Below are 12,631 nucleotides of genomic sequence, written 5' to 3' on the forward strand. Positions count from 1 at the left end.
AGAATGCGAATACGATCCATTTAATAATAAGTATGACCTAAATACACGCTGACCTGCTTTAATACTTTGTGCATTAAATTAATATGTAGCCAAATTGCAATAATGTCAATATTAAGATCCGCTACTTGAACCAATTTGACGAAATTGATATTTTATTCTCTACATTAATATCACAAGAGAGTGAGAATAAATTGACAATAATGCGACCATTTTTCGAAAACTTGTTGCCTGACAATAGACACGAGAACCCGGAGAGCTCGTGTGACTATTGCCGATTGGAAACAAGTTTAAGAAAAGAATTGAAGCATTATTTTCTTATTTATGTATTTGTATTTATACTTACATATATAATTCAAGTATTTGTACAAAAACATTCAGTGACATTTATCCCAATTAATGTGACAACATTTTTCAACTCGTCAAAGTGAACAGCTTAGCAAATATTCGTACGTCAATCAAATATTAGTTATAATTATTTATAAATACAATTTTATTCATGAAATAATCTTACTGTAGTACAAACGAGCGCTTAAAATTGCCGATTTGTGTTGTCCCCGTGATAATTTGATATTAGATGCAGAATTAAAAGTTTAATATGGTTCATTTTTTTAAATGTGTCAGTTGTCAAAACTAGGAAATTTGTTGTAAATAAACAGAAACAATCCACCTAAAAATATTCCCACTGTAATCATCTAGGTAGAAAATTCCCACTATAATAATAATCTTATTGAACAGAATTAAACACGTGATGAAAAATCTTACTACACAATTGGAAATTGAAATCATTAATCAATAATAACAAGAAAAATTAATCCCATCGCCATGCTTCTTTATGGTAAGGGAAAAAAATAATAGTTGCTTATACAATAAAACATAAATAAAACTATTATTATATGGTTTGTTTTTAAACCAGGAGGAGTAAACTAAAATGACAGATTCACACCCAATAAAGTTACTAGAAAAATCACTAAATACATTTTCTTTTTTGGTTGATCATATCGGCTTTCGACGGTAATCCATAAATATTATATTATATTATGTACTAATAAAAGTTCTAAAAACAACTATTTTTATCTAAAAGCAAACTAAAAATCTAAAAATTAAAGGAATAACGCAGAAAACACAAAAACTCGCTGATATAACCTATGAAATGCCAATAGGGCTTTTCATCGATTGTCATTTGTTTCGAGCTTCTGTCATATCTTGTATAATCTGTGTATATAATAATTATATACACGGATTATACGACATATGACAGAAGCTCGAAACAAATGACTGTGAATGAAAAGCCCTATAGGTACTGTCAAAATTTAATAAATGTCATTAGTGTCACATTTCCTATAACAGTGGAGTAAGCTTGCCAGTGGCGTAGCTGACAGGCCCGCAGGGCCCGCAAGGCGCTTTAAAACCTTCAAGCTTAACACATTAACCACCACATTAAAATTTTTTGTTTGTGCCTTCAGGCTCCACGTTCAGAATCTCATTGTTAATGTGAATAATATTTAACTCACTGAGCGTCTGGGCCAAACAAGGCGTGAGCTGAATAAAACTCACGTGGCGTTCAATGTGTTAATAGGTACTTCTACTTTCTTTAAATTGGGGACCAAAACATATGTTCCTAATAAGCATCAAAATAGGGAATTTGGAAGGAAATAATGAAGCCATGAAGCGGGTAATTGACGTAACTCTTACTCTTTTCGGGTGCAATTTAGCGTTTCGTACTTTCGTGGACATATTGGTAGTTTAGATGAAAGTGAATCCCAAAAAGTAATTTTTTGTCGGTGGTTCTTTTACTAGATAAAAATGATCCTGTTTTCGCTAAATTAATCGATAAAAACAATAACTTGAGCCCCCAAATACAAAACGAAGTTATAAATTTGCTGGCTTGAGAAACTGAAAACAAATTTATTAATTTAATTAAAAAAATTTAGGTCTGGATCCCGCGTATGAAAAAAAAGTTGATTAATAGCAAGCTGAAAATTTGTTAATAGCTTAAGGGTGTCTAGTCGGATAAACTTTGATATATGGGAACACTGGAACAGGGGCAGTTTTAATTGTGGAACAGGTTAAAAATTTGGAACGGTCACACCACGAAAACGGCACATTTATTTTGTCCGACAGAACAGACTTAAACTCTCCGAACAGAGATTAAACTCTCATGCAAAAATCAGACTGCTATTTATCACCTGTCATAAATCCTGTCACTTGACATATTCCACATGTTCCACTCATTAAAACGCCCGTTTGGTGATAAATAGCAGTCTGATTTTTGCATGTGAGTTTAATCTCTGTTCGAGTTCGAAGAGTTTAAGTCTGTTCTGTCGGACAAAACACATGTGCCGTTTTCGTGGTCTGACCGTTCCAAATTTTTAACCTGTTCTACAATTAAAACTTCCCCTGTTCCAGTGTTCCCATATATCAAAGTTTGTCCGACTAGACACCCTTAAGCTATTAACAAATTTTCAGCTTGCTATTAATCAACTTTTTTTTCATACGCGGGATCCAGACCTAATTGTTTTTATTCGATAATTCTTGATACTACTCAAGATATTTCGAAACATGATCAGCTTAATTTTATTAATTCCGGTATGTAACTTGCGATGAAAATAATTTATCTTCTAAAGCAGAAGTTGTTGAAAGATTTTTGGGATTTATTCGCATGTTAGACCAAAGTACAGAAGGTCTTGTAAATGAAATTTTAAAATTTATACAATCAAAGCACCTTTTCGGACAAAACTGCAGGGGAAAGGGGTATGATGGGGCAAGAGTTATGAGTGGTGTATATTCAGGCGTACAAAGGCGTATAATTGACATTGAAAAAACAGCTTCCTATGTTCATTTTGTATCCCATCATCTGAATCTAGTGTTGAATGATGCCGTTGTTGGTGTACAGGAGTTGGTTTTTTCGGATATAATTAAAAAGGTTATGTTTTTTTAGTACAAGTATTAAAAGATAAGTTGTACTATGTACTATTATGACTTTGGATTCATCGCGTTTGCCAACACTTAAAAGGTTATGTGAAACCCGGTGGTCATCCAGACATGATGCTGTTATGGCTTTGTGTCGAGCTTTCGACAAGCAATGCAATCTTTAACGAAATTTTCATTGCTATCTAAAAAACGATGAAAAATTTTAAGTTAATGTTAATACATTATTAGAGCATATGAATAATTTTGAATTTGTCATTAAAATTACTATTTACTTTTGAGGCTAACATCAACACTTTTGCAATCTGAAACGGCAGAGTTAACAGTCGCCCTTCAACTTTTTGAAAAAACTCGTGATAATCTTCTAGAAATGAGAAATTCGGTTTCCGAAACTTTAGCAAAAGCAGCTGGAATAGCAGAATAGTGAAGTATTACACCGGAATTTAAAAATAAAAAAATTTTACGATGATGAGCTTAGCTGTGACGAAAAAATAACTTTTAGCAAAAAAGTTTTGTAGTTATTGTTTTCAATGTAAATTTAGATATAATATTGCAACAACTTACTAATAGGTTTGTCGGATTAAGATACATGTATAATAGGTTTTCATGTCTATTCATAAACTAAGGAAGACTTATTAAAGAAAGGCCAAATATTGTCATTTACACATATTTTAGTAATTATACTGTTATTAGTTGTGTTTTCTGTTATGTTTTTAATACGGGGGCCCACAAAAATTGTTCCGAGGGGCCCCGCAATCTTCAGCTACGCCACTGAAACTTGATGAGGTTGGTCCAATTACAAACAATCATTACGGCGCGGTTTTGAATTAGGTACTCCTTCTGGTATAAAAACGTACATTAGTAAAAAGTAAGTTTGGTGAATACTCATAAAAGATCAAGTATATTCAAATGGCCACAATTTTACCTAAAAATGATTTTATTATTACTCATAAAAGATAAAAAATCAGTATTTGAAGAAATTGGGGTATATTTTCAATTATAAAAAATTTTAGAATTCTTTTTCTTCTTCGGCTTTTTCCCATTATGGGTTAGCCGTTTTCCACATTACTATTCTCTCAGTCACCTTCTCTGACGTCTTTATCATAGCATTTCCTTAGTACGTTTTCCGTCTTGTAACAAGTCTTTTTTTCTATCTTCTTCCCGGCGAGTCTCAATCCAATATTTTTTTCGGCCACATGTGCTCTGCATTGGCGCATCCAGAAGGGGGTTTTGGGGGTTAAAACCCCTCCCAGGGCATATAAAAAATATACAGGGTGTTAGTAAATAAGTATGAAAAACTTTAGGGGCTAATTCTACATGCAAAAATAATTCCGGTTGTTCTATAAACATATGTCAGCAAATGCTTTGTTTTTGAGATACGGGGTGTTAAAATTTTTATTTCAAACTGCCAATTTATTTATTTCTTTAAGACCAGTTGAGCCATGAAAGTGAAATTTGGTAAGTTTTAGGAGGTAGTTATTGCGCATTTTTGACATACAATTAAGAATTTGTCATTCATCATAGGCGCGCCTACAGGTAATGGACTGAATTTTTTAAAAGAAAAAAATAGTACGCCACTGAGATATTTCAAATTAAGAATTATTTTTAAATTTCACGTCTAATTTATGATAAAAAACCTTTCTTGCCTTTTTTTTTGATATGGTGCACCCTTTTTATGTAGAAAAATAAAACATCTTGAAGCGTATTTTTCATTTTTTAATAATAATTATAATTATCAAGAAATATCCAATAAAATAATACTAAACTAGAACAATAACAGAAAATATTACTAATAAGATTTTATCTAGGTGCAGAGCTGCAACAAATGATAAAAATGACCTTCTTTAGAGGTTACAGAAGAATTTTATATTCATCATTGGCGCGAATACGAGTAATGGTCTGAATTTTTTTAGGAAAAAAATAGTACGCCACTGAGATATGTCAAATAAAAAATTATTTTTTAATTGCTGGTTCAATTTACGATAAAAAAATTTTCTTGCCTTTTTTTTTCATATGCGGCGCCCTTTTTATGCATAAAAATAAAACATCTTAACGTTTATAAAGTATTTGAACTAAGTTTCTATGCATATGGAAACTATCTAAAATACTTTGTAAATACATATTATGATGTTTCATTTTTTTTCTATTAAAACGGCGCCTTGTATGAAAAAAAGGAAAGAAAGATTTTTTGTCGTAAATTGAACGAAGAATTTAAAAATGATTTTTAGTTTGACATATCTCGGTGGCGTACTATTAATTGTTTTCTTTAAAAAATTCAGACCATTACCCGTACGCCCGCTAATGATGAATATAAAATTCTTCTGTTACCTGTAAAGGAGATCATTTTAAAAATTTCTTGCAGCTTTGCACCTAGTTAAAATCGTATTAGTAATATTTTCTGTTATTGTTCTAGTTTAGTATTATTATATTGGATAGTTCTTGATAATGTATTAAGAAATTAAAAATACGCGTCAAGATAAGGTATTCTATCAAAAATTAAACGTGGAATTTAAAAATAATTTTTAATTTGAAATATCTCAGTGGCGTACTATTTTTTTCTTTAAAAAAATTCAGACTATTACCCGTATGCGCGCCAATGATAAATACAATATTCTTAATTGTATGTCAAAAAATTCGCAATAACTACCTCCTAAAACTCACCAAATTTCATTTTCATAGATCAATTGGTTTTAGAGCAATAAATAAATGGGCAATTTGAAATAAAAATTTCAACACCCCGTATCTCGGAAACGAAGCATTTGCGGACATATGTTTATCAAGCAAACCGGCATTATTTTTTCATGTAGAATTACCTCTTAAAGTTTTTCATACTTATTTACTAACACCCTGTATAAAGAATATGTAGTAGGAAAATATAAAAATTATGTAAAACAACACTTTGTCGACATAGTAACGTGTACCTCTAAGGCAGGCCGCACATCAAAGAAACATGAAACGTAAATTACGTTTCATGGAAATAATACACTGCTAAATAAATATACGTCCGGCCATTTATGAAACTCTCCGAAAATAAAAATGTGCCATGAGCATGAATCACACTTGTTTCATTGGTAGCCGGACTTTGAGATTTGTTTAGCAGTGTTTTATTTCATAAAACATGTTTCACGTTTCATGTTTCATGTTTTTCGTTTCATGTTTCTTTGGTGTGCGGCTTGCCTAAGGTTCAGAAATATTCTCTAGACTTTCTGTTTCCTAAGCCCGACCGCACATCAAAGAAACATGAAACGTAAATTACGTTTCATGGAAATAAACCACTGCTAAACAAATATACGTCCGGCCATTAATGAAACTCTCCGAAAATAAAAATGTGTCATGAGCATGAATCACACTCGTTTCATTGGTAGGCGGACTTTGAGATTTGTTTAGCAGTGTTTTAGTTTCATGAAACATGTTTTTCGTTTCATGTTTCATGTTTTTCGTTTCATGTTTCTTTGGTGTGCGGCTTGGCTAATAGGATAATATCATAATATTCTCAAAATCAACCTATACACATTTCAAAGTTTACGGTTTAGTTCATCAAGAAGACGATAAAGATTATTTGTTGAATAATGGTTTCAATAGGAAGAGCCATCTGAATGGTGGACCGAAATGCTACCAGCATTGTGCAGTTAAAAAATTATAGGGAAAATAGTAGAAAATTCTAACCAAATTCTTTGGAAGTCACTCCCATTTAATTTAATTAAAGCTTAAACTACTTTAATAATTTTATTGCAACATATAAAAATTTGCATTTTTTGTTTTAGGCTTGCGCTCCACGATACATCTGGTTTACCAAAGACTTAAATAGAAGAGATCCAGTTGGGACGTGTTTTGTTTCTAATGGAGCTTTCGATAATTTTGAAGAATATTCTCCTTGTAGAACAAGTAAGTAAAGCTACCTAAATTATAAGTAAAAAAAAAACGTTAGACAATATTATAACTAGTCTTGATTCATACAATGAATGGTTCTATCTATCTATCTAATCAGCCTTAAACGCCCATTGCTGGGCATAGGCCTCTTCTATTAATCTCCATTGGTCTCTATTTTGGGCGATCTGCATCCAGTCCTTTCCTGCCGTTCTCTTAAGGTCGTCCGTCCACCTCATATGTGGTCTTCCCCCTTTTCTTTTCTGTTCCCTGGTCACCAGTGTAGAATTCGCTTAATCCATCTTTTATCTTTTCTTGAAATTGTAATTAACGTCTAATAAGTATAGCGTATGTCCTAAAAGTTTTGGCACAAAATAAGTATTTAGGTATGTATCAGATTTTTTAATGAAGACATTTTTTAAACACTATCTAGTTATCATAAATTACAACTCAATACTTAACTAATGTATACTACCGAATTATAGAGAGGGGTCTATTCTGCTCTACTAGACGCAAAGATTTTCGAAGGTCTCTCATGAGGTCCTGGACGGAATTCAGATTAATTTCTCTCAGTTTTTCGTAAATTCGATGTCGTAATTATTGTGCTTCACCTTAGGCTTCTCAGCCTTCATAATAAACTTTCCTAGAAAATAAAGCCCAAAAATCCTCTATTGGGTGAGCCGACGGCAAGTTTGGTGGATTATCATTATGGGAACAAAGAATACGTGATGTTCTCGAATCTAGTTTTGAGTAATGGCATCATGATAGGCACATATCGTCATCGACGTGATGTTCGTGGATAAACTGAAGCAATTTACAAATGATGCTATCAATATAGCTATGATTATTCAAAGCTTCACCCCTCACTCTTCCCACAATAGGTCGGCATACATCCGACCAGAGATTGCGCACCAGAGATATCTGCAAATTTCGATTTATGTCTAACAATATCAGGACATTTCTCTATGTCTAAATTCTAGGTAAAATCCATCAGATCCCTTCATTTCAGAATTACTCAAGTGAAATATTTTTCTTCTATTTATCTAAAAGAATGATAAGCAAAGTGTACCTACTCTAGGGTGACCAAATCCTAAACTTGATAAAACCGGACACATCCAAGAAGCATCCTCTTTTTGTATTGTTTGTTTGTGAAAGACAAGAGGTCGTACTACTCTCTATATATTTTTCATATGCCCTGGGGGAGGGGGTGCGAAGGAGAGTTTGGGGCGATATCATCCAGCTAACAGAGGGACCTCCATCGAGACCTAATTATTGAAACATGGTCTTTTAGCTAATTTGGGACCTATAAATCCTTTTCAATTTACCTACATGAATATGTAATTGACTGCGAAATAGACAGAACGCAAAAAAACTAGCCCGAATGACATGGATCAACAACACGTCAGAACAAAACGGGCTGACGCAACAGATAAAAAGAAGAAAAATCTCTGGTTTCGCTGGATGATATTGAAAACGACAGAAAAAAGCATAAAATATAACAATTTTACAAAAAAAGTCAGAGCGACTACAAATAAGGCCAGCATTAAAACAAGAGGACTAAAAAACCAAAAAGTATAAACCATATTAGAAGACAAACAGATCAGCAGAATATGGGAAGAATATTATGAAAAAATGCTATTCACTACGAAGGAAACACACTGTGATGAAAAAGTAAGGCCGTACAAGATAACGACGAAGTAGAAACTTCCACAGAAGAAGAAGTACAAAAACAAATTAAAACCTAAGAAAGGTAAAAGCAGCAGGAGAAGATGAAATAGCAGTGGAATTAATCAAATACGGAGAGAGAGTTACATAAAGAAATAAACCAGCTAATAACTTTATTAAACACCGCATATAACATTCTAGCAAACATAAAAACATGAGACTTTTTTATTTAGCTTAATGCGTCGACAACTTATGGCCATTGGCATGGAACATGAGAGTTAAATCATGCGCTGAACAAATATTAAGAGAATACCAGAAAGGGTTCTGACGGAGGTGGTTGACGATTAATTCCATCATACAGTAGAGCAAAGAATTCAAAAATCAAGAGAATACAACAGAGAAAAGCACCTAATATTCATAGACTTCAAAAGCGCTTTTGACACAATAATCGGACAAAATGATGGAGGAGCTAGAAACTGTTGAAATCCCAGAAAAATGAAGACATATGCTAACAGTGAGCATAAAGAACACCACACCAAGGATCAGTTTTAACGGAACAACTTCTAAGGATATCAATGTAAACAAAGGCGTGAAACACGGTGGTTCTATCTCCCCGGCACTATTTAACCTTGACATAAGGAGAACAAACTTTGCAAACAAAAACATTATTAGAAACAACTTCAACTAATAGTAACATATGCAAATGCTCTACTCGTAGTCATCATAGCGAAGACCAAGATGACACTTATAAAGGTAGTTGGAAAATTAAATAAGGAAGCAAAGAGAATAGAACTAGAGATAAACCAGCACAAAACAAAATACATGACGATAAGAAAGGACGACACAACAACTCAGAAATATCTAATAACACAGAACCAGAAATTTGAAACTGTGTCCACCTTTAGCTACTTGGAAGTAACAATAGGGAAAACCGGAAAAGAGAGAACAGAGGAAAGAATTTCGAAAGGCAAAAAATATATGGAATGAATAGAAATCTGCTGAGAAGCAAGACTCTAGTAAGAGAACAAAGATCTATACCTATATCAGACCTTAATAAAACCTATATAAGACCTTAATGACCTATATAAGACCTGTTGTTACATATGGGATGCAAACAACGACGATTAACAAGAAAGAGGAAATAGCCTTCTGAAATTTGAAAGAAAAATGATGAGAACAATGCTTGGCCTCAATGTAACGAGAGAGGGAGAAATAAGAATTAAAACGAATGCCGATATTGAAGAAGTAAAGAGGAAAAATATAGCCACTTAGTCAGCAGTGGCGGCTCGTGATTTTTACAGTAGGGGAGGCTATACCTAACTGTAAAATATCTAGACAAATTTGCACTAGCAAAAAAATGCGCCAAAAAATGTAATTTAAGGCCCCATTTTTTGACCATTTTTTATTTACATTTCATAATATCATAATAATTCATAATTTAATGATATCATATCATTTTAAAAATAGTTAGTCTAATTGTAAAAGTTTAATACCAAAGTTTGTGTCGTTTATTTGTTAACAATTCCATCTATTTGTAAATAGATACCTCGCATATTAAAATAAATACAGATTTGAAGTTTTGCAGTCCATACATAATGAAGCTTCAAATTTTTTAAGATACTCAACTGAATTTTTTTAATTCTAAACGCGGCCTACTGCGAATTCAAAAACACCATAAATTACCGATATTTTGCTTTGAGTTAAAGATATCGGAAAAAGTTATTTGAGCAAGTTTTTCCAAATATTATTATAACCCCACATACCAAATTTCATAACAAAATTCGCACTTTTAGATTTTTCATTATTTTTAGTCAGGACCCTAAAATTCGTTGTCCCGAGACGCACGCAACCACGCAACGGAGCCGAGAAGCTATTCTGCCTCCCTTGGTATATCTCCGGGCAGCGTGTGATGGCACCATAGATGCCACTGTTAGGCCGGGTCTCCTTAAACGCCTGCTGCACTGCACGGAGCATTAGCAACGGAGACTGTTGGGCTTCTCGGCTCCGTGCTCCGTTCATGCATCTCGGGATAACCCAGGGTCCTGCCTACAATAATATGTAATAAAACTGAGACGCGATCATGCGTTCTAATGCTAATGCTCCGTACATATGGATAATTAGTGATAATATGGAATTTACACGTTGTATAATAGTAAGAGTTGTACTTGTTGTTTTCGCGATTCATGATAAATAAAACAGTGTAGAGTGTGTAAAAAATTTATGGGGAGGCTGAGCCTCCCTTGCCTCCTCTGACGAGCCGCCACTGTTAGTCAGATACATAAAATCAACCCAACGTAAATACGGGACATTTAGGCGGCCCGAGAGACTTTTTCTGGACCCCGGGACAAATGGTTAAAAAACGGGACAATCTCGTTTTTACGGGACGTTTGGTCACCCTAATAGGCTTACCAAAGCATAAACTTAAAAAAACGGGACACATCCAAATAGGGTTTGGGGGCGATATTCTTCAGGGGCCTCCACCGAGATGTAATCATTGAAACATGCTTTTTTTTTTCTAATTTGAGACCTAAACCTTTTTCAATTTACCTACGAATATGTAATTTAATTTAAAATGTGGGGCGTATCATAAATAAAAACAAAGATTCTGCAGCTTAAAAAACGGAATAATCCCGTTTATACGAGACGTTTGGTCACCCTACCGTAGCCTGATTTAAGTATTTTCAGATGGCGGGTGGCTCAAGCAACCAATTCTTGAGCCACTCTGCATCTGAAAATACTTAAATAGGGGACAACTTTAGGCCACTTTGTATTTCATAGCGTCATTTAAGACCATTCCTCCTCTATTCAAACAATATCGCAGAAGATCTGTATTGATGAGCCATTGGTAGAATCAGACACAGTATTCCTTGCTCGTACCTATTCGTTACTGTAAAATAGTTTTGCGTGAAATGTTTTTATTTTCATTCTATTGTAGAGTGTATGTGAAATGTAATATCCGACAGATATCAACTTTAGATACCCGCCAAACCAACTTGTAGGTATATACTTTTTTCTACGAGCGTGCAAAAATGTCTACTTTCGCGCACGCATTTTAGTTTAGAAAGTTTCACTTTTCCGCACGCGTGTTACTTTTCCGCACGCGTGTTACTTTTCCGCACGCGGTTTTTACTTTTCCGCACGCGTGTTAATTTAGATATGTTAATATGGCCTTAAAGTAATTATAATACATGCAATAAACTAATATTTAGATGTTATTTACTAATTTATTTCAAATATATCTTATTGTGTTCCTGTTTTAATGAAATTAACGCGACAATTCGATGAAATAAAATTATTTTGACATAATATTCGAAAGTCAAATCGGTAGACAATAACAGTCGTTTTGAATCATCGTCATGGAAACCAAGATCGTCCTCATGCTAACTAATTATATTGAAAGTTTGGTTTTGACAACCTTGTCAAAGAATTAATTTGTGTATGTATTTTCATATTAATTAAATTCATTTTGGTAATTTTTTAAGTCTCTTTTCCGCACTCGACTGCTTGCCGAACTCCCGCTTCGCGTCGTTCGGCAAACTGCAGTCGCGTGCGGAAAAGAATGGCTTTTTGCACTTGTTAGGAAAATAACTATTTCCTATTTCGAATTTATACATCTTAAAGCGAAAACTTTATTAAAATAAAAAAATCTCAACTTACATTAGACAACGTAAACAAACTTTTGTTTCCAAAGGCAACTTTATATTATTTTGTTTCGGTTAAAATTAAAGCCATGAGACCGTGCAAGTTCGGAAAAGTGACACCTGGTTTCATAGCTCAGCAACATTTTTCGCACTTTTAATTATATTGGCCAATTATATTAGTTCTGGTTGCTGGCTAATTGTCAAGGCCATAGCCCAAAAAAATTATAAGAAGAAATAGTAAGATTTAGGTTATGTTATTAAAAGGTAAACAACTGTATGTAGTAAAGCAAATTAATTATAAAAATGCAGTACTGCAAGCACGATACAATTATTTAAATTTACTTTTGTATAATAATTGCTTATCATATCAATATTGTGGAGCAACATAAATTTTTTCTTCTTCAATGTCAGTAGGTATGAACATAGAGGTATATATTAACATAGAGTGAGCCTACCTTCCTCGCTTCCTGACGAAAGATCTCATGGACTGGTTGCGGCATCTCTAAATCTCTTTCTAACACATTGTATCG

General features: G+C 33.6%; 1 protein-coding gene across 3 annotated transcripts in view; it reads left to right on the plus strand.

Annotated features, from left to right (window-relative positions):
• Positions 1–12,631, plus strand: part of LOC114327482 (integrin alpha-PS2) — a 673,912-nt gene that overhangs the window by 444,897 nt on the left and 216,384 nt on the right. For all 3 annotated transcript variants that reach the window (XM_050646911.1, XM_050646912.1, XM_050646913.1), the window contains exon 4: positions 6,693–6,813. In XM_050646911.1, the coding sequence (XP_050502868.1) occupies positions 6,693–6,813 (121 nt within the window). The remainder of the gene's footprint in view (positions 1–6,692; positions 6,814–12,631) is intronic.

This window comes from Diabrotica virgifera, chromosome 3, assembly GCF_917563875.1.
Source record: "Diabrotica virgifera virgifera chromosome 3, PGI_DIABVI_V3a".
NCBI classification, from domain to species: Eukaryota; Metazoa; Arthropoda; class Insecta; order Coleoptera; family Chrysomelidae; genus Diabrotica; species Diabrotica virgifera.